Source organism: Lolium perenne, chromosome 7 (assembly GCF_019359855.2).
Source record: "Lolium perenne isolate Kyuss_39 chromosome 7, Kyuss_2.0, whole genome shotgun sequence".
In the NCBI taxonomy this organism is placed as follows: domain Eukaryota; kingdom Viridiplantae; phylum Streptophyta; class Magnoliopsida; order Poales; family Poaceae; genus Lolium; species Lolium perenne.
In genome coordinates, this window is record NC_067250.2 from 196,535,875 (window position 1) to 196,559,170 (window position 23,296).

Genomic DNA, 23,296 nt, shown 5'->3' on the forward strand with positions numbered 1-23,296 from the left:
TTATCTAAGAACATGTTCTTCAAAAGTTATTCTTTTGAAGTATATGATAATCAATCATTAACCATGCCATATAATACTAAAACTGACCACTGTTCTTTACTTAATAACATTAGGCCATCTGTTATTCTTTGTGTGCTCAATTGATTACTATGCTTTATTATCTACCTGTTCATGATACCAAGTAATCACACCTGAATAAGAACCTTGTTTGTGAATCACTCTAAAAGTGCAACACACCCTGAATCCATCATTACCACTCACTAATCATAAATCATCGGGGTTAAGTCACGCTTAGAGCGATTGCATCTCATTCTTATGCATTATTGCATTCTTGCCAATCTTTTAAACATCGTCCTTACCGGACGATGATGCTATTTCAGAATTTGGAGTTATTGCGTACCGAAGACCTTGCCTGCATAATCTTGCAGTCAAGAAAGGCAAGTTCATCACTTGCTCATGTCATTTGAGTATTTTTATCAAATTACTTGCAAAGTATTATGGTTATCACTATTGCACAAAAATCAAAACCACTACTTTCATAACTATGAATATGACTATGTGGTGGGCAATGGAACCATGGATTGTGTTGATATGGTGGAGGTTCCATTGCAAGGGTTTATATCCATCTAGGATTAAACAACAAATGTCGCCAGTGATTCTTGTGCCGTAATATCCGTGTTAACCATAAGATCCGGAGTGGGACGGAGTAGTCAAAAGTGTTTCCACCTCTCGTTCATCAACGGATGCGCTTTACCGTAGACACTTGTATCTGTCAGGGCAAGCGGTGGGCTGGGGAAGCCTTAAGTCCCCACGGCATAGTCCGTAGACACTTGTCGCTCGAAGTGCAAGCGGTGGGCTGGGGAAGCCTAAAGTCCCCACGGTATTGCGGTCTATGATGGGTTGCAGCTACCGGCGAAGGAGTTTGGTTAACGAGTCCCAAACTGTTGTCGTGGTCGGGGTCCATCCTTAAGTGGTATAAGAGGACCGACGAGGACCCAGGGTCGGGGTATGCAACAAAGGGTGGGTGTTCGAGGTAGCGGAGGAACATGATTGGCTAGACCTTATACCGGGCCTCACACCAAAGGAAGTGTGGACGGGAACATATGCCCGGTTGGCACCAAGGTTAAGATCTCTTATGGGTAAAGCAACACACCTCTGCAGAGTGTAAAGAACCGTGACCTATCACTCCCTGTTCCGGGATATGGAATCTGACACGCGGCCGGAAAGGAGCTCCATGAAGTTCTAGTAAACCGGTGAAGGCTGACGGACATAGTTCTTCTGAATAAAAGCAACCTTTTGAAGAAATGATTATGAAAACTTGCATTGGTATTAGACTTTCTGGTCTATTGCCGTAGCTAGTGCACTAAACACCTCTTTCCTATAATGAACTTGTTGAGTACGCTCGTACTCATCCCACTCTTAAATCCCCTGCTTAGATATGGAGGCATCGAAGAAGGATCTACAGTGCAACTCGAAGGCCGAGGAGTCAACAACTACTTCAAGAGACAAGACCCTGTCAGAGAAGTCAGATACCACATACATCAAGGAGAAAACCTAGTTTAGCCATAGAAGGGAACTAGTTTCCTAAACCTAGCTCCTACTTAGCTAGAATCTATTCTTAGCCTCTATAGCTAGTTAAATACTCTACAAATAGAGTTCGTAGTAGGATTAGACCACGAGTCGTTCTTCTGGAGTTTATTTGCAGATTCACCTCATTGTAAAGTAGGAGGCTGTGTGGATCTTTTGTAAAGAGTCGATGTTGTAATTCTATAGACATGCCTTGGACCCGCATATGTTTCTGTTGTACCACTCTGAGCGATATAATACTAGTGGAACGGTGTTTCATTGGTGTTGTATCAGACTTGCATACTACACCATGCAGTGGTATGCCGGGTCACCACATTCACCTACACCTCCTTCACATCAGTCGACACCGCCCCCCAATCCACAACCACCGGCGGGTAAGCAGCCGCCGCCCCCAGTCCTCCTCAGGCGGGTACGCCGCCCCCCAATCCACCTCCGGCGAAGAAGCAGAAGCAGGCGGACAACAAGGCAACCCGCTCCTGGACTATTAACCCGAACCCTTATGTACCTAAGACCACAAAGGTACTGGAGCCATCACTGAAGCCTCTCCTCCCAAGGCCCTGGGAATTTAGTGAAGAGGAAAACAACTTGGCCGCAGCTGGTCAGTATGAGAAATGGAAGGCGGATATGAAGGCCAAAAAAGAGCCTGAGCCGAAGCCAGTATTTACTGAGAAGGAAAAGAAGTGGGATAAGGATTTTTTGATGACACCGTCCCAAGTCAAGCGGAATCTACCAGACGACTATGGACGTGAAATTTGTAGGCAAGAAGAAATATTGGAAAAAGCGGAGGCGGAGAAGAAAGCCTTGGCGGAGAAGGAGAAGAAAGTCTTGCAGGAAAAGAAATAAGAAAATAAAAAAGCGGGAAACAAGTTGCCTAGCTTAGGGAACAGAATAAACAATCGAGCCCCCGCTTATAGTGAAAGCCGGTCCGGATGCTATGACGTTGTCCTTCAGAGCCGATATGGATAAGGACTTTGAACTAATGGACCCAACTATCATAGCAACTGCTGGAGCATAGGGAATGACTATAGCGGAGGCCAAAGAAAGAGTGGCCGAGTTCGGTATGACTCTTCGTGCATGCTTAGGCCTTGAGGATGCGCCAATAAGTGAGGTGGCATTTAAATATGTTCCGAATGGGCCTCTCGTCGAGCCTGCGCAGGAAGCGATTCTACCAACACAAATGCATAATTTGCTACGTTGGTACAAGAATTTTATAAAAAATAAGGTCGGCAAAGAATATATTTATGCGGAAGTTAGAGAGGAGCATCACTTCAAACAGTACTCTGTACAAGTTCATATGAGTGAATTGTTCCAGCTGTTCAATCTGCGCGAGCTCGACAAATCTATCCTGAGTTGCTACGTTCTGTAAGTGATTTATTTCTACCTCATCTCGTTCTTCATTGCCTGCACTATATATATTGTCCTAACTATATTTTTGTGTATGCTATTATGCAGAATAAAGCTTGGGGAATGCAAAAAAAGAAACATCTATGATGTTGGGTTCATTGACCCACATATCGTTAATGGATATGTGTTACAAAGATACCCCCAAGACGTGGAGAGAGACTTGTACAAGTTTCTTAAAGAGCAGCAACTCAAAAGTCGAATTCTATTTCCTTACCATTTTGGGCGAGTGTTTCTGTCTTGTGCACATTCTCTTTTGTTTACTCCATGCATGGTATGTCTAATCGATGAGTTATGCATGATTGTGCATGTAACGTGTCCGCGGATTCCACTGGATTCTGCTAATAATTGAATTTCACACCTCCAGAGTTCTCATCATGGACTCTCTGAATATGGATTCAAAGCTTTGGATCGATATGAGATTAATGCTGCGAAAGTAATTATTTTCAGTCATTTACGCTCTATATCGATCGGCCTCTTTGGTTCATTTCCTAATTCAAGTAACTAATAACTCCCTTGTTCATTTAATTTCTTTGCCCTGTAGGGTTTGGAAACGGTTCAAAGATAAAGTAACCGGTGATTTCAAAGATGACCTAGAATTTAGAAGGTTAGTTAATGTGGATACTCAGCCACCGGGGACCAATCTATGTGGATACTATGTTTGTGAGTTCATCCGGAGACACACCTCTGAGCGGAGGCCGTCGGATAGCAACGTGCGGAGGAATGCCTTGCGGAAGAAGCTTAGTCCAGAAGCTCGCTTCCGACCAATTCAAGAGCAATTAGCAGGATTTTTGGTGAGGGAAGTCCTCCATCCTAAAGGAGAACACTATTACGAGGACGAAGAACTTCTGATACCGTAAATTGTGTATGGAAACTTGTTCGAAGTTGTATATGGTCACCCGAGATTGAATATATATTGTATATTCCTCTTGAATTGTTCTTGTTTGAAATTTCAAACTTGTTTGAAATTGTACATTCATATGCATGTATATAGTAGTGTAGAATATGTGTACCGAGACTTCTTCAAATTTTAAATAAAACACAAAATAAAATATAAAAGAAATAAAACACTACAAATTAAAAAGAAACCAGATTTAGGGGGGCTAAAACCCTAAACCGTCCTGCCTGGCGCCCACGTGGATGGGCCTTTAGTCGCGGTTCGTAAGCAACCACGACTAAGGGGGGGGGGCTTTAGTCGCGCATAATTGGTCCCGGTTGCGCAACCGGGATTAATGGTCTTTGCGAACCGCGACTAAAGGCCGTTTTTTTACCAGTGAAACCAGAGCAACAACCATTGCCGATGAAGAGATGCATAGACCAGACCAAATCCAGCGAGATCCACCGGATACAAACCTCCACACTCCTTTCGGCAAAGGCAACTAACATAATCAAACACTTGCCTTCACTAATTAGGTGACCATACCCCCTCTCGAAGGAAGCTATGACAGATCTGATAATCCTATCTTGGCCGTCTTCAACTTTGAGGAAGAGGATTGAGGATACAATCATTCCCTAAGCAACATATGGGAGATGCCATGAGACGTTCTACATGTTATTTGAGGCTATTGTTCTGGATTTCTTTTTAGATTCTTTTGGATATGATGTCTGCAATGAAGAGAAAGAGAGATAATGGGATAGGAGACCCTCCCTCGAACCACTAGAATGGGTGATCTCCTCGGTTATATTTCCATTGGTGTAGGCCATAATCCACTTAACCCATTAGTCATTGAAATCCCACATGTGTAGCAAGATTTCAAGGAATTTTCAGTTGACCCTATCATAGGCTCTGGAGAAGTTTAACTTGTAGGAACAGTAAGACTCGTTCGCTTTCCTATTTCTTTGGATAGCATGAAAACATTCAAATGCAATAAGAGCATTGTTTGAAATAGGCCTTCTCGGGATAAAGGCGCTTTGTGTTTCGCCTATAAGCCTTGCGAGACAAGATTGAACCATCTTTACCAAACGCCTATAATTGTTTGAAATAAGCTTTTGTTATTCTATATTGAATCAAATTAGTTGACTGTGATAAGATACGTCATTTGTGGTCCCATGCCCCCTCCCCCCCTTTGTTGTGGGAAATGGGGAAGAGAAAGAGAGCCATCTTCTATTCACGAATCGATAAATATATAATGTTCATTCTGTTTTAGGGTTTGTAGTTCTGTTTAGTTAAAACATAACTACATAAAAATAAGTACACCCTTCGTCTCATAAAACTTGTCTTAAATTTATCTGAATTTGAATGCAGTAGACATTATTGAGTGTGTAAATACATCTAAATTTGGATAAAGTTGAGACAATTTTATGAGACGGAGGGAGTATGAAATTAATGCACCTTTATATATTTTTACCTCCGGGCAATTTTTCGTAAAGCTTGTTATCTTCTTTAACTTTTGTCACCCTTTGCACGTTTCAAAATTAAAAAAATTGTCACCCTTTCCCTGGTGCACTGTTTAAAAAATCGGCCGATTCATGAATCGGGTGGTAACCGATAAGATTTCACCATATCATCTAATTTAACGTGCCACCGATATTTCGGCCGATTTTCTCCCCGCGAGCCGATATTTAGCTTGATTTTCACTCTCATGACCGATATTTCGGCCTATTGTCAGAAAAATTTCGATGAAATTTAGTATGGCAGTCCGATATTTTCATCGTATGGTTTTCTAGAATTGTGCATTTGCTCAAATTTTCTATTTTTATATATTTAAATGCAAGGAATCAAGGTAACACTTATGTGCAATGCTCCATTTTTTTTTTTGCATAGCACATAATAGAAAATTTAGTGAATTAGACGCCTGGTCTTTCCCCTCCCCCGCTACAGTAGGGAGGAGCGACTTTGTGAACCAAGCCAGGAGGACCACCTCGCTCGCCGTCGGATCTCCTCTTCCCCTCTCCGGCGCCGGCGTGGCGGTCGGGCCGGATCGCGTTGAAGCAGATGAAGGCGGTGATGTGGAGCCTTGCGATGGAGATGACGGCCTGTGGTGTAGGTTCTCAGGAACCGGCGACCGGCCACTTCCCGTCCGCGGAGGGGTTACATCTGTACTAGGCCATAGTGGGATGCAATGGCGGCGGCGCACCACTGGCGGCATCGGGCCGTCTTCTACATCGGGGTCTGGAGGACCTAATTGTAATTTCTTTCTTGCTGGACCTGGCTGTAAGTCCGAGGCTTTAATATATCACTTGCTTTTCCTGCAAAAAGAAATAGAAAATTTAGTGTCGAAAATTAGGATTTACAAAAATAAGCCGATAAATGGTGGACCGATAAAATCGATTAATCAACCGATAAGTGATTAATCTTCATTTTATGACCGACTGATAAGTTAAGATTAACGATTTTTTGAACATTACCCTGGTATAGCGTGTATGTTCAAACATGACATTGATCATGAACCGGTTTCCACTTTGGAGTTGAAAGTCCGCGCTCCAGCACCATCAACATGAAATTCCAGGTTTGGATATCTTCTTCATTGTCAGACTTACGCTTTTAAATTTTAGCAATAACATTATGAAATTATTTTGCAGCATATGATGGCGAGCAAGGAGAATGTACCGGTGTACTCTATAGATGACGATTGTCCGAGTTTCACATTAAAAAAGATGATGATTGTCCGCCCTGGTTTACAATTTCCATCGTACACATTTACTTTAGGCTTGCGATAGTGTTACAATAGTAAAATACACAGAATTGTATGCAACAACTACTTTATGCAAAATCCTAAGCTCAAAAGGAGGATATGGCATTCTATGTGCAACACTTAGAATTATAGACAAGTAGTGTGACCGAGAGAACAAACTTTTGGTTGGATCCCAGGCAACACAGGTCATGGTCCGGGATGTAAAAAAAGAGCCACCTATATATTAGTAGAAAAATCACCTATATAGTATAAATGATTTAGTTTAACTACATCACATAATACGATGTGGATCTGAGTTTGGTTGAATTCTGGACCCACTCCTGGATGTACTGGTTGAATCGCCCATTAGGGAACAAACCTTCGCTTTAACGCATTACGTGTCTCGGTAGATCGTATTGCGTTGTCTTCACCATTTCTCAAGATTCATGGCTCCGTCTCCACGGTACCATGGGTATGTGCGAGGATAGTGGTGGTGTGTTTGTGAGAGTACGTCTATGATGTAGTCAAATGTTTTAGAAAAGAAAATCCATAATCAAGTTCCGAACATGGTGAGAAGATAGAACACTAAAAAAAATATTAGCGCCGAATAGGGACAAAAACAAAGCCAAAACGAACATAACTGAGTGAGGCCGCATTGTTAGCGGAAACGGAAACATGTCCAAAAAGGAGCATGAAAGGAAAAATATAAATAAGTATAGAACGGATAAGTTAGGACACAGACACGAAACAAAAGTCTTCCAAAACTCTTTTCTCTTGCCGCCACAACAATCTGCGTAAAAAGTTACTCGCCGGGCAAATAGACCAGTTAGAGATGAACAATTCCCAGAAAATAAAGAAAGAGAAGAAGAAGAAACCTTGGTTCATTCGCACACATTGGGACTAGAAATGTTAAATGTGGCAATCTTGGCGTTAGATCGATGTAGCTCGGTCAAACACCAAAGGTGGATACGGAAATACTTTGCCCGTTCCGGAAAGGAGAAAGGATAACGAAGGACAGCTCATTTCCGTCCCGACTCCGACTTCACTGGTCAGTCAGTGGTCAGAAGAGTGAGGCGAGCCAAGCAAGCAAGCCAAGACCGTGCGCCTCGCGTCGCCTCGTGTCGTGGTGCGGAGCTGCCTCCTCTCCTCGTCTTGGCAAAAAAAAGTCTCTCTTTCCTCCCACTTCCCCACTCCCGTATCCACCTCCGCATCCGCTAACCCTAGCAGCTCCCCGGAGGGACGGAGGCCAGTCACCGGCGCAGCTCCCGTCTCCACCGCGCAGCAGCGCCGGAACGGAGGTACGTCAGCCCTCCTCCTCACCCGCGCTCCTCGATTTCGTCCTGATCCAGGGCCCACCGCACGCGCGGGGTGTGCAGATTCGGGGGGAGTACAAGGTTGCTCGGGCTTACCGGGAGGAGGATATGGTATGGTGGGTGCCGATGGCGGCGATCCGGCGGTCGATGTCCGGCCATTCGTGTCGGGGTGTTCCGTTGGGTAGGGTTGCTGTGGCTGGATTTATCACCTGTAGAGTGGGGAGAACGATGAGGGGTTTGTTACCGGACTGCGATTCGGTCCAGTAATCCGGGTAAACTTTCTGCTGGGTATGCGGCCGTCTCATCCTATTCTCCACCTCTCTTACCCCTCCTGCTAGAACTTGCATAGGAAGAAGGAAGACCAGTTCATGCTCCTAAAGCCAAATCCCATGTCCCTCCTAAGGACTTTGGAATGTTCGGTGCCGATCAGTGCAAAAAAAGTAGACGCCTTTGTTGCCTTTGTTGACGTAGCCCCACTGGCGAGATTGAGTCGGTTGTGTTTCGCGCGCCGAGAGGCTAAACCTACACCTCTCCCGGTGCATATGGAGCAGTTTAAAAGCTGATTTTAGGGTTTCTTGGTGATGTAGCTAGCTATTTTCCTTGCGACTCTAAGGTCGACATGTCACGGTAGTGCTGGTGTAGTGTATGGATGGATGTATGGAGATGGTCTGCTCATGGGTGCGTAAGGTGTCGATCGTTGGTAGAAGCTCCCATGCTACGTGTCGATCAAGTCACGACACCCGTATAGAAGGTGACTACTATCGGGCGATCTACTGTGCCGTGCAACACGTAGTAGTAACGCAGCCATTTATCTTTCATGCTGTATGGTCGCCTTTTCTAAAAAAAATATATACAAAATTACTCAAACATCAATAGGTAGGTATAGAGCTTCTGCCGAATATCGAAAGCATCACGTGCAGATTTTCCTTATTTGCATAGTGGGCTGCAGTGTTCTCACCTGGTTAATATTTGTTAAGAGAAAGCAAACATAATGTATGTACTGACAAATGCAAATGCCCATCTTACTCCATTAGCAAATGAGATATACACAGTAGAGTTGTGGGCCACATTGGCCGAGTCATCCTAGATGGATCATATGTGCCATTAATAATGTTATACATGTACCAGTTTTAACATTATTAAGGGGTTGTTTGGATCAGGGCTATTTTCTCTGTGAGCGTCGGTGTTTAGTTCAACTTGACTAGATACCAAAATTCTCCAGATAAATACCGTCTACCTGCTACATTATATCTGTTCTTTATTTTTTCGATATTGTAGCACTAGCAGGCCAACTTTAGCATTTCCATATGTCGTACTGGTTACGGAAAACTTTATGATGTTTTGCTGTGTGCTGTGCTATTATTGCCAATTGGACAAATCTTTGTGAACTGAATTAATATCATTATGTATTACGGCAGGAGCACATGTTTTAGAACAAGAAGTGGGCTTGTCAGGGGAAACGGCATCATGGATCCCAGCAAAAGTTCAGGTTCTAGAACAAGAAGTGGGCTTGTCAGGCGAAATAACATCATTGCGGATCCCAGTGAGGAATCATGTTCTAAAACCCGAAGTGGGCTTGTTAGGGTAAAGAATATCGTGGATCCCAGTGAGGGTTCATCTTCTAAAGCTCGACATGAGCTTGTTATGGTAAACAACGGTGTGGATTCCAGCAATGCTTCATCTTCTAGAACACGAAGTGGGCTTGCTAGGGTAAATAATATCGTGGATTCCAGCGAGGGTTCACAATCTAAAACAAGAAGTGGGCTTGTTAGACGAAACATCGCTATGGATTCCAATGGCGGTTCATGTTCTAAAACACGAAGTGGGCTTGTTAGAGGAAACATTGCTTTGGATTTCAATGAAGATTCATCTTCTAAAACACGAAGTGGGCTTGTTGGAGGAAAAACTGCTATTGATTCCAACGAGGATTCATGTTCTAAAACACGAAGTGGGCTTGTTAGAATAAGCCCCTCCATTAAGGCATGCAAATCTCTAGCTTCTTCCTTTATTCATCTGTTCTGGGTGCAGCATGATATGTAAAAAAATCAACACTTTACTTTTTCTTAATACTAGGTAGAAAACAAGGATGAACCGGTCATTAAGAGCCTGCCTGGTGAACGTTGTGAAGCAGACAGTCCAGGAAAACATGGATCAAATCAGAGTGATGATCTGGTATGTTCTGACCATCCTTTCTTTGTTGTTCTGTATCTGAAACACTATATCTGAGTAACTAATTATTCAACTAGGTTCTTATCAAGAATGCCCCAGTCATCAAGGGGCCAGATGGATGTTTGGGTGAAGTACCAGTAAAGGATCAATTAAATTACAAGGCTGATCAGGTATGTCACAATGTTCCTTTTCCTCCTGCCATGCTCTATCTAGAACACTATATGTGAGCCATAATAATTATTCCCCTATACCAGGTTGAAAGCAAAGATGAACCAGTCATGAAGGGACCTGATGGATGGTGGAAAGAAGAAGTGCCCAGAAAGAATGGATCAAGGCACACTACTGATCTGGTATGCCACTGTAATCTTTTCCCTCTCTTACTCCATTCAGTCTAAGACGATATACGTAATTGGTTTCACTACTAGGTCCAAACCAAGGATGAGCTTGACAGTATGGTTCAGTTGCCTGATGGATGGTTGAGAGAAGCCAGACCAAGAAAGAATGGAACTACAAACAAGCTTGATACGGTATGCTGGAATGACCTTTTTCTTTCTCTTTCAGTCTTGACTATCCAAAACAATATAGGAATACCCATTGCCCAAGTCATTTTAGCCAACCTAGTTTCATTTTGAATTGAAATAAATGTTTCCCGAGCATCCATATCAAGTTATCTTGCTGAGTACTCTACCACAAGCCAACTGCGATACTGGTCCATTTTTTATTTTCATTGAAATAATTTCATACTCAAATCACCCTGCCTATATCATAGTTCAGCTCCAACTCTTTCAGTCTTTCCTGCCTCTTAGCATGTTTTTCTGTGCATCTGCATGATAGTAGTTGGTACTATAAAATACCAATTACACCTTTTGCCCCATCATTCCCAAGGATTTTCAAGAAGCTGAGGATCTGAATAGGTTATTAGTACGTACCCAAGGGGATAGGAAGTAGTGTTAACCACTTACCTAGCCGCCTACATAGTGTTTTAAAATAGACTCACGCTATTCTACGTTATAGAATGCCTCCGAAAACTCTGTTTTTCCTTCACATTTTCTGTTTACTTTTTATTGAACCCCTTGTTCTACCTCTAATTCTTTTGATCTCTGCAGTACTACATTGACCCAGCTAGTGGTTATGAATTTCGCTCCCTGAAGGATGTGCAACGCTATGTTGAATCAGGAGACATAAATAAATGCAGTTGTAGGCCAAAGAAGAGAACTATCCAGGATGTTTGTGTTACACAGAACCAAGCTCATGTGAGTTCCTTGTACCACCTTTTTTTTTCACTGACTCTAGTTTTTGTATTTGTCCATTGGACCATAGATGGAATGTAAGTGCAAGGTAGGTATCATAATTAGTTAATTACCATGCACACCTACCGGTTAACCTTTCTATGATTTATGAATATTGGTAAGTTTGGTCCTAGTCATGTGATGCATTCTAGATCATGCACAGCCGGCCACTTGTCAAAAGCTCGTATCCTGCTTGTCCCATTTTAGAACTTAGAAATGCACCTGTTTTTGTGTAGATTTTGAGGAGACCAGATAGCACCCTGTAGTGTGGATCACAGATCATAAAACTCCTTTACTTTCTGAATTTTAGTTTAATTGGATAGATTAGATATGAAGCTTGAGGAGATAAGCTAAGCAAAAAAAACTTGCTAGACCTTTTTGTTAAATCAGACAAGAACATCATTTGAAGATGCGAAGGTTTTTATACACCATGTGATTTAGATGACATATCATAAATCTGTTGGTTTCTGAAATTTAGTTTTATTAGATAGAGCATACCTAAAACTTTTGGAGATAGGTTAAACAAAAAATCTCTGACATACATATGCGTTTTCTCTTATCTGATGATTGCAACTTATAAGATTATTTTGTGAATATCAGACAAGAGCATCATCAGAATACACAAGACCGGGTACCGCTGACAAGGCCATTCAGTGCGAAATACTAACCTCAGAAGGGATCATGCTTCCTCGGGAAGAACTGTTCGGTACATATACTGGAAATGCGATGTTACCAGAGTTTGAAGGCATTAAACCAATACAAAAATATGCCAACAAGGTTGATCCATTGGAACACAAGAGTGCGTGGATGGTCTCTGCGCAGCGTGCTTCAGGGGGAAAGAAATCTGTTAAAAGGAAAGAACCAAGTGCAGAGGTGAAACCCAAGAAGCGTAAAATCACTTCTAAAGAAAAGATTGCAACACCTCCCCGAGCGTCATCTCGGATAGCTGCATTGAAGGTTTATCCTGAAGGAAACGCTGAGCGTGGAGATGAACCGACTAGTGTAAATCTTGTCAATCAGGTACAGCCTATTCAAGAGGAAACTACATATGACTCACAGTTCAACCAAGCAGACACTATCATTCAAGTACAGACCAATCAGAAGAGCATAGCCAATCAGTTACAGTCGAGCCAAGCAGATACTGTCATTCCAATGCAGATCAATGATGAGGGCTCTGTCAATCAATTACAGTCTAGTCGAGCAGACGCGCTCACTAAAATACAGACCAAGCAGGATAACACTACCATTCATGTACAGTTCAGCCAAGCAGATACTATCATTCCAACGCAGACCAATCATGATGACACTGTCAACCAGTTGCATTCGTGCCAGGCGGACACTGCCATTCGAATACAGACCAATCAGGAGAGTACTGCCAATCAGTTACAGGCGAGCCAAGCAGACACTGCTAATCAAATGCATGCAATGCAGGAATACACTACCAGTTACTCACAGGTGAGCAAAGCAGACACTATGAATAGAAAAAAGACTAATCAAGGAAATACTGCCCGTCAGTTACAGTCGAGCAATGAAAAGATACTCATTCCGGTACAGGCAGGACAGGAATATGTTAGCAATCACTCGCGGTGGCAGCAAAGGCATGGGCACACTGTGAATCCAATACAAGCTAATCAGGAACATGCCACCAATCAGTTGAAGTCGAGCCAAGCAGATTCTGGCATGAAAATACAGGCTACACAATACTTCGCCAATCACTCAGAGCCGAGGCAAGCAGGCACTGCTCTGAACCACATGCAGATTAACCAGGAAACCATTCAATTACAGTTGGGTCAAGCTGACACTATGAAACAAATGCAAACTATGCAGCAGAATAGTACCAACCAGCTGATCCAAGCTTTAACTGTTGATAAAAAACGGAGTACGCATGAATACTTCACCAATCATCCAAAGCGGAGCCAAAGTGATAATGTGAATCATATGCAGATTAGCCAAGGGAACTCTGCCTATCAGATAAAAGACGGAGTACGCATGAATACTTCACCAATCAACCAAGGAAACTCTGCCTATCAGAAGCAGAGCCAAAGAGTTAATGTGAATAATATGCAGATTAGCCAAGGAAACTCTGCCTATCAATTACCATTGGATCGAGCTAACTCTCTGAATAAGATAGCTACGCAGGAAAATACCACCAGTCGGTCACAGCTGATCCAAGGTTTAACTGTCAACCAAATACAGGCTATTCGGGAAAACAATACCAGATACTTGCAGCCACGTTATGCTGAGAATCCTATCCGGCAGTCTGATTTCTCTCAGAAACCTGAGTGGGGACATGGAGCACCTGTCACCAACTTTTGGCAAAATGTTGAGAACCAGAAGTCGTCAAATCCTGTGAAAATAGAGGCGTCGCCTACTGCAACCTCCTCGGCAAATTTTCAACGCCAATATGCGCCAGCCCAAGAACCCGTTTTGCCAACGCAGGCTGCAATGCCCGAAGCTGCTGATCCATCTGGGTTTGGCTTGTCATTATTTGGAAGTTCCTGGTCAGACCCTTGCATCGAGTTCGCGTTCAAGACCCTTACAGGTGACATTCCTGTTCTGGATGACAGTCCAGCTGTTCGGGACCACTTCCCTCTGCAACACGACTTGAATAAAATTGCACCGCCAGATTATTCTGCTCCCTCCGTGGATGATACTAGAAATACACAATTCGACCATGCCGGCCGCCACTCGGCGCAAAGGCCATCAGATAGGTTCTACAACGGTGGTTGGTTCCCTCCACAGTGACAGCCCTGGAAGGAAAAAGGGAATAAACATTTAGTACTTGCAAAAGGCTGGTAATCAGAGGAATGACCAAGGGACCAAGCTCGAAGCAGTAGTCTGCTAGTTTTCTGATGAAGAACAATAGTGTTTCTGTGACCTCTTTACAATATATTTTGTATGTAGAAAAGCCTGTAGCTCCCTCTTAACTTTATTAGGCGCTATGTACATCCAATCGGATCATAGGGATCAGAATGGCTTCGTGGAAACGATGCCGTTGTAGATGATATGGCTTGTGATTTTGTTTTCTTTTGCGTTCTGTGCAGTTGCCTGGTTAATTTCATTTGTTGTATCATCAGGGCGACTAACTATCACACCGTTGCAAGGACTTCAGTTTAACTATTTTTTTCAAGTGATCCTGTTATGTGGATGACGAGCACTCCCGGCAATATTTCCCCAGGCTCACTTTAATTTGTAGGAATATCGAGTTGTGTCTGCTTGTTACCACTGGAAGCCCAGTTGAACTAAAACAGAATACCAGTCACACTGACACTAATTATTTAGAATTATGCCACACTTTTCTTCGGACTTCTATTATTTATCACATGACCACCACATGCGTTTCGAGCTTCAGACTTATTTGCTACATGATCATCACCTGTCAAGTCCGGATCGCTCCCAAATAGGATCTGTGGTGATGGATATTAAACACCTGGCAGCAGGCTTCAGGTCGGCAACCTTTTGGCATGTCAACCGCTCTATTAACGAAGCAGCACACATTTTGGCTAGAACTTGTGATGTATCTAGCTTAGGTTTTATCTCTGATTTTGCCCCGGATTGTATCCGGAAGACTATTTGTATTGATAATATGTGATCAATAAAGTGCTGTGTTCTCTCAAAAAAAAAAAAAAAAAATTCAGTATTTGCCACATGATCACCAATTCTCTTTATGTTCACAGTGGTTATTATTACTAATGACGTACTTATTGAAATCATTGTTGCCTGAACAACTTAACATATAAATCTTAAACTGTACTCTATTTCAGAATATTATAAGTTTTTGGCAGGCCGAACATCTTATATTCTTTTTTTAGTACCAAACATCTCCAACAGACAATAGAGAATACCGGGTCCATCAAATATGGTTGGTCCATTAGGGTTTTGTCCATATTAGGATCTCGTCCTCCCTTGACGATCCATAGAGAGTTCCCAACATCGGAAGCGGATGTACTCCCCACCTTTGCTCCCACCCCTCCCCTACCCACATATCTTGTTCCTCTCTGATTAAAGGGTTCCGCTAGGTCTTTTTTCATCCGGTAAGGCTCTTGCGGCAGCTAGGGTTTTTGGATTTCCACCATCGATCATTAGTCTCTCTTAGAGATGTGCAAATCTAACATTGTAAAATACCGTGGAAACCCCCTTGGAGAGTGCTTGTTCAGTTTCCTTCACGAAATCAATCTTGACTTCTAGTTTAGTAAAAAAAAAGTTTGAACTAGCCCAAACTGGCTAAAATCATGGGACTGTTTTTGCCCACCCTAGTCTCTCTTGTCCTATCAATTTTCTCTTGAATATATTGTCTCTTTAGGGGACCTTTGGGGTTGCACATATTTTTTAATGCAGGCTACCTCTATAGATAAATTCTCCACCTTTTCAAACATAGCATCTAGTTTCTCAAATCTAGATATAAACTCCTTATTTAGTTCCCTTTGTGTGGTTATAAATGATCTAATGGTGTTATCTAGAATAGTTATTATTTGGAGCATAAGTTGGTCTAGCATAGCCATTATTAAAGTTGTTCCTATAAGCATTATTGCTGATTTTTAACATTATTTTAAGCCAATTCTTGTAGAGATATATCATCGTTGTCGGGCATACCAAGCATGACCTCACAGGAAAAAAATATTATTAGTGTTGGGCTTATTATCAGTATACCATTGGCTATGGCTTTACAACATGCTTTCTAAAATAACTTTAGCCCAAGCAGTGGCAGATTAAGGATTCAGTCGAACCTTGTGCCAACTTTGAATCAAGTGTTGTAATTAGGCTAAATCGTAGATAAAATTAAGTAATTTTACTAATATATAGGTGGAAAAAAGTTCTACATCCCGGGCCATGGCCCATATTTCTCGAGGTGTAGATCAGCCCTTGCCCCAGGTATAGTTTTTTCTTCATAAATGCAACATGTGCAATTGAATCTAACATGTTTTTTGATATGTAATTAAGACGATTATAGAAGAAATGCACCATCCATCCATTAACTCTATGTGGGCAAATCCTAAGCATAAATTTAATTCTTTCTATGTTGTAGCTACTTGGTTATCGTTTTGTTTGAATGATAGAATGCTATTTCCATTTTTTAGGATCCTAAGCATAACATTTGTAGGATCTTAACATGTGCGACGCTATAAAAGAATTAGTTGATGTGGGGCCTATGTTGCTTGAAGTTACCAAGGTGCTACTTGTAAAGTTACCATGTTGTTGTTGAGGATGTAGGTACCAATGTGTGATGATGTAGTTATCAGGATGTTGAGTAAGAAATTCATATAATTTTGAGGTTTAACTTCTTATGTTTACCTTGATTAACCATGAGGTGCATGTTGGCAACATTTTGCCGCCAAAAGTTGTCGAAACACATTAACGTAAAATCTAATTTCGACAATATCATTGCGATCGATTTATTGGTGAGAATTTTTTCTATTTGAGAGATATAATATTTTAGTAATTTTCATTTTTTTATTATCTGAAAGTGCCCGCTCATTAAATTACTTATAGTGTGAGTAACACAATAGAACAAAGCAGTTCCAACTAAGTATTTTGGTAACATGATAAATCATTAATTGAAGAAATAGAAGGTTGTGGTAACCATCATCTGAAAGTGCCCGCTCATTAGATTACTTATAGGGGGAGTAACATATGTAGTAACATGGTACTACATACAATATCAACTAAGTATTTTGGTGACATGAAAAATCATTAATTGAACAAAGGCTGTGGTAAGTAGTTACTCCGAAATCATTAATTGAGTATGTTACTATCACGTTACATATTTCAAGACAAGATGAGTAAATAACCTAATAAATATGATTTTTCATGATACAATATAGTATATGTTACTACGGAAAATACCAGGATGAATCTGGGTGCGTGTGCACCCATTTTCTCTAATATTGGAAAAATGCTATTTGAATTTTTCAAAAAAATTGGAAATAAATTCTTGCATGTACATATTATGTTGATATTTGTGTAAGTTTTCACCGAAAAATTCGATTCTATGTGGCCTACACGAAAATGAAAAAATGTCTAAATGACACTATAATGATTGGTTTTGTACTAAATATAAATGTCCATTTTCACATTTATGTGTAGCTCACATATGGTGGTATTTTTATGCCAAAGATCTGCACAAGTAAGTGTTAACATGAGTGTATTTTTTTATTATTTTTTTATTTTTTTCTGAAACTTTAAGATACTCCATATTTTTAGAATTTTTCATAATAGGATGCGTGTGCACCAACTTCGCTCACTGTAAAGATACTAACTTGTAGGTTACTCCCCAGTGTTAGGGTCTAATTTAATTTTACTTGGAATAATGAAAAGACCCCTGGATCCGAATCCAAACAGAACTGACGGATCTACGCGACGGGAAAAAAATGGAGCCCGTTCTAAATAAAAAGCAGATGGCGGTGACACGTAAGGGTGGGACTGTTCTCTCCTTATCAGGCGGAGCAAAGGATGAGACCAGCGGATGGCGGTGACACGGAAGGGTGAGGAATCTATCTGTACCGTTCAGACTACCACGGATGGTACAGATTGCTCACACATCCATCCGTGGGTGTACAAAATCCACACTCATTGAACAAATGGAAGGTTGCGGTAACTAATTCTTTTTTTTCATTATCTAAAAGTGCCCGCTCATTAGACTACTTATAGTAGGATTACTAGATGCAATGTCAACTAAGTATTTTGGTGACATGAAAATTCACTAATTGAAAAAAGGGTTGTGGTAACTAGTTACTCCGAAATTATTAGTGGAGTATATGTCACTATGGAAAATACCAGGGTGAACCTGGGAGCGCGTGCACCCGTTTTCTACAATATTGGAAAAAAATGCTATTTAAATTGTTTTTTAAAATATAATTCTTGCATGTACATATTATGTTGATACTTAGTTGTGTAAATTTTCACGGAAAAATTCGATTGTATATGGCTGTTATCACCAGATTTTAGCCAAATCAGAAGATGGGCCGTGATTGAGATGGGCTTGGAGGATATGCACATAAAGTGTTTCTGAATCAGCCTCGTGCGAGAATTTGGGCTAGATTGCCCGTATATTTGTACATTATGGTAGATCGCATTTTAGTTTAGATTTAAGAGATAGAGTTTGGTTCGTACACAGTTAGGTTTATTCCAAAGATAGAAAGTCCACGGACTATAAATATGTACCTAGGGTTATTGAGAAAGGAGGACGATCACGTTCACAACAAACACAATCTAGGCGCATCGCCACCCCTTGTTTCGAGGGTTTCTTCCGGGTAAGCGTCATGCTGCCTAGATCGCATCTTGCGATCTAGGCAGTATCAGTTTATTCGTTGTTTTGTGTTGCTCGTACTGAAGCCTTATTGATGGCGAGCAATACTGTTATCATAGATGTTTTTGGGCTAGCATCGATACTTTTCTGATATGTTTGCTTAGTTATGCTGCCCCTAAATATCTAGCTGCCTTTGCACCTATCTTAGGTGTAAGGGCAGCGTCTTGCTTGGACTTTATTTTAGTAGATCTGATCTGTTATGGTTGTTCCTTGTCATCCAAGGATTAGTTTGATATCCGCATGGTCAGGCCTTGCAAACGGGTTGAACGATCCAGTAGTGCGTAAGGTATTGTTTGCCGATCCAAGAGGGGTTGTTCCGGGAATCGACTTTGTGTTGGTTTTTAGGCCTCTTCTAGGGTTAGTTTTCTGTTATCTTTCGTATCTGCCAGGCTCAACTACGTGTAGGACGTTCCAATTATGCGGTGAAAGCCCTAGACTGTCGTAGATTGATTTAACTTGGTACTGATCAAGCAGGATCCCCATGTTATCGTAGATCCAATACGAACCATGGATGAATCGGCTCTTTGAGCTGATTCACAGGATAACCTGAGAGCCGATCGAGGCTCGGATTTAATGTTTACGTGTCTGCCATGCAGGAAACTAAGTGAAGCAATCCATCACCTTCCTGACCAGGTATAGGTCAGGTGGCACGCCCTCGCAACAGCCAGGACGCGTGCCGGAGCTTTGCGGGCCGTCGCCCGAGGGACCAGGACCCACCAGCAGTTCTGGGAGCCTCCCGGCTCTTCGTGTTGCTCGTCGCTGCTCGCCGGTGGGTTTTGGCAGGCAACACATTCTGGCACGCCCAGTGGGACATTCTACAGCAACTACGTCAACATCTGCAGCTGAGATGGCGGACGGGCCAATCACGTACGAAGATCTGCCTGAGGAGCACAAGAAGAATTATGATGAGATTAAAGTTGTCTTCGAAGCCGATCTCATTGGCTCTTTCGAGAGGACCCGTAAACATGGCATTAGATGGAAAGGGTTCTCACCCGACGGCGTTCTCGATGAAGTAGATCTGTCTCTCCCTTCAGAGGAACGCACCAGAGCTCTGCGCCAGGAGGTTAATTACATGGTGGCTCATTCTCTACACCGTCATTCTGAGAGCCTGGTGAACGCTTTCGAGCGTATTGCGGTTCGCGTGGTTTAGGAAATCATGAAGCATCAGTACTCTCCATCAGGGCCTACCCTAGGGACTCACCAGGGAGAAATACCATTCCAGACCAGACCGCAGCTGCCATTCACGCTTGCAGCTCCAGAGCCACAGGGTTCACCGGCATACGTCGTCTACAAGGTTGGAGGCGATCCCGACGATTGCCAATTCCTGTATGAGGTGCCTAAAGAAATCCCACATGGATACGTGTGCACATACGTGCCGGACTGCAATAACTTGGCGCGCACGAACCAGATTGCAGCAGGAGGGATTTCTGGAGCGGACGCCGATAAACAGGCGTGGCTAGCTAAATATGCCACCGGAACAAGTCATGAAAGCTCAGCCCCTGCAGCTCATACCGTGGAACAAATCAGTACAATCTTGAGAGACCAGTTCGGCATCCTGCCAAAGAGGAGAACAGTCGGCTATTCCAAGCCGTACCCCAACGAATATGATTTGATTCCGCTGCCGCCCAAGTATCGGCTCCCTGAGTTCTCAAAGTTCAATGGATCAGAAGGGTCTAGCTCAATTGAGCATGTGAGCCGATATTTGGCACAGTTGGGCATGATTTCAGCATCAGACCCGTTACGTGTAAGGTTTTTTGCGCAATCTCTCACAGGACCAGCTTTTGGGTGGTACACCTCGTTGCCACCAGATTCAGTCCGGACGTGGAAGCAACTGGAAGAGCAGTTTCATGTTCAATATCACTCAGAAGCTACCGAGGCTGGCATTGCTGATCTGGCACAGGTGCGGCAGAAGCGGGGAGAAACGGTGTCGGAATACATTCAGCATTTCAGGACTGTCAAGAACCGATGTTATTCGGTTCGTTTAACTGAGAAAGAAGCAGTCGATCTGGCAGTGTTGGGCCTCGCAGCGCCGATCAAGGATCTGGCTTTCCAAGTGGAATACAATTCACTTGTCACATGGTCCAGAAATTAACATTGTATGAGCAGCGCCACCCAGAATTGTACCAAGATAAGTTCAAACGCCCGATAGGCCTGGTCGAGACAGAAGAAGTTGAGGACTTTGCAGAAGACCAGGAAGTAGCCGTGGCTGAATGGGCTCGGGGGGCAGCTCCCGTGTCCTGCAAATGGGTGAAACAACAAGGGCCAGCAAGTGGGTTTGACTTCGATGTGAGCAAAGCTGAGCAGATATTCGATTTATTGCTTAAGGAAAAACAGCTGAAGTTACCCGAAGGCCATAAAATCCCTACGGCGCAAGAAATGAACGGGAGACCGTACTGCAAGTGGAATCACTCATTCACCCATATCACCAATGACTGCAAAGAGTTGCGTCGGCAGATCCAAACAGCGATAGAACAAGGCCGTTTGATCCTTGGTCAGTTTGCCATGAAAGTGGACACGCAACCGTTTCATGGCGTCAACATGGTGGAACATAATCACTCCACGAGGCGTCGGCTGGATTTCTCATTCGATGTTAACATGGCAGGGCCTGTATACCACCATGGCAGGGATAAGGAAGAAACCGGTCCCTCCCGTGGCAAGGAAAAGGAGGAGGCCGGCCCACGCGACCGGCCCCGATGTGATGACAGACGGTACATCATCGAGGAACAAGTGAGAAACGTGCGGTATCAACGACCGCTCTCTACGCATCTCCTTAACAAATATGAGCATCAGTACGACCGACGCCGGCGGTACGATGTAGACAACGGAAAATATCGTCGGTATGATAGAGACGACGAAGGATACGAGCACCGCGCTAAGGGGAAGTCAAGGGAGCAGGAAGACATGGACAGACACTGGGATTGTCCTTTCTTTAAGCACTGCTGGGATTCAGGAATGAGCCGATTGCCTACAATCGACAACTGCCCAGAATGTAGATAGCAGAAGAAGGACACATGTGAGGTTTCAGTGTTCAAGCGTCTAGGGCCTCTCCCATCTCAGAACATACGAGCTGAGTCACCTCGAGGGGAAGATTTCGAGGAGTCAGAAGATGAAGAAGAAGATAGATACCACCGGCCAAGGTGGTGCCCTGATGGACTCAGTCATTCCCAAAAGCGTAGGGTTCAGCGGCTACGTAGCTTGGAGGAAGCCGAGGCGCAATACCTGCACACGTTGAGGAAAGCGCGGCCCGATCTGGCCGTGAAAATTCAGCAAACTTTGGAGACGGAGATGCGTCCACAGAAGAAAGAATGGCGCCCGAAACAAATAAAAGCCGATGCGAAGGCATCGGCTGGCACAAACATGGTGTTCATACTTCCGTCGGAGTTTTGTGCTCCAAGAACCGAAGAAGTGCCGGTAGCACAGTTTGACTGCGGCCCACGGGAAGTTATCTTTGAAAAGCCACGAGAGAAGAGCTACAAATATTTGAAGGCCCTGTACCTAAAAGGTTATATCAACGGGCAACCTGTCGGCAAGATGATGGTTGACATAGGAGCGGCAGTCAATATAATGCCATACTCCATGCTACGGCGTTTGGGACGCTCTAACGCAGATCTGATCAAAACCAACGTCACACTAAGCGACTTCAACGGCCAAGCATCAGAAACGCAAGGCGTTCTGAACGTGGATCTAACTGTGGGCCGAAAAACCATCCCTACATCATTCTTCATCGTCGACAGCAAAAGCACCTACGCTGTCCTGCTAGGGAGGGATTGGATTCACGCCAACTGCTGCATTCCATCCACAATGCACCAATGCCTGATACAGTGGGATGGAGATGAAGTGGAGGTCGTTCATGCAGATGACTCGATCGAGATCTCAATAGCTGGCATGAATATTTGGGACGTAGATGACCAAGAGCCGATCTCTGGAGTCAGTTTGGACGGCTGTGAGCGCATCGAAGCTACAAAAAACGGGGTGAGGCTGGTCTTATCCACCGGCCTGACAGAGTAGCAAGAGCAAAGTCAACGGACGTACGTGGCAAGGCCGATCCCTGCGATCGGCCCCAAAAAATAAAAAGCAATGATCTCACCTCAATCATGTCACGTAGTCGTAGTAGGGAGACTCCCTCCCGTAGTGGAGCACAAATAAGGTGTAAACCTTCATTGAGCAATGCAATCGAAAAGGAGGCCGATTCCAGCAATCGGCCCAAATTATCCTCACCATACGTTTTGCCTGTGTTCAGCATTGATCTAGCAGGCGACGGAAAGCTAGGATATGGGTTTACATCGGCTGATGAGCTAGAAGAGATTGACATTGGTCCTGGGGATAAGCCACGACCAACATTTATCAGCAAAAAGTTAGATCCGCATCTGAGTGGCCTGATGATAGCTTTGTTGAAAGAACACCCAGATTGCTTTGCCTGGGATTACACAGAGATGCCAGGGTTAGACAGGAGCATCATTGAGCATCGGCTCCCTCTTAATAAAGGATTTCAGCCGTTCCAGCAGCGAGCACGACAGATGAAGGCCGAAATTTTAGAAGAAGTCAAGAAAGAGATCGAGAAAATGTTGAACGCCGGGTTCATCAGGCCATGCAGGTATGCTGAGTGATTTTTAGTAT

At 43.3% G+C, this 23,296-nt stretch overlaps 1 protein-coding gene across 3 annotated transcripts; it reads left to right on the plus strand.

The window, feature by feature from the left end:
* The first annotated feature begins 7,699 nt into the window (after positions 1–7,699).
* On the plus strand, positions 7,700–14,503 carry LOC127314569 (uncharacterized). 3 transcript variants are annotated; one of them, XM_051345063.1, is made up of 8 exons: positions 7,700–7,900; positions 9,334–9,895; positions 9,989–10,087; positions 10,162–10,254; positions 10,339–10,434; positions 10,510–10,611; positions 11,191–11,337; positions 11,974–14,503. In XM_051345063.1, exons 2-8 carry the CDS (start codon positions 9,383–9,385, stop codon positions 14,116–14,118), a joined length of 3,195 nt encoding a protein of 1,064 aa, XP_051201023.1. In that variant the 5' UTR covers positions 7,700–7,900; positions 9,334–9,382; the 3' UTR covers positions 14,119–14,503. The 3 variants fall into 3 exon arrangements, with proteins under 3 accessions (XP_051201023.1, XP_051201021.1, XP_051201022.1); XM_051345061.1 differs by lacking the exon at positions 7,700–7,900 and having other exon boundaries at positions 9,305–9,895; XM_051345062.1 differs by lacking the exon at positions 7,700–7,900 and having other exon boundaries at positions 9,305–9,895; positions 10,174–10,254.
* The last annotated feature ends 8,793 nt before the right edge of the window (positions 14,504–23,296 follow it).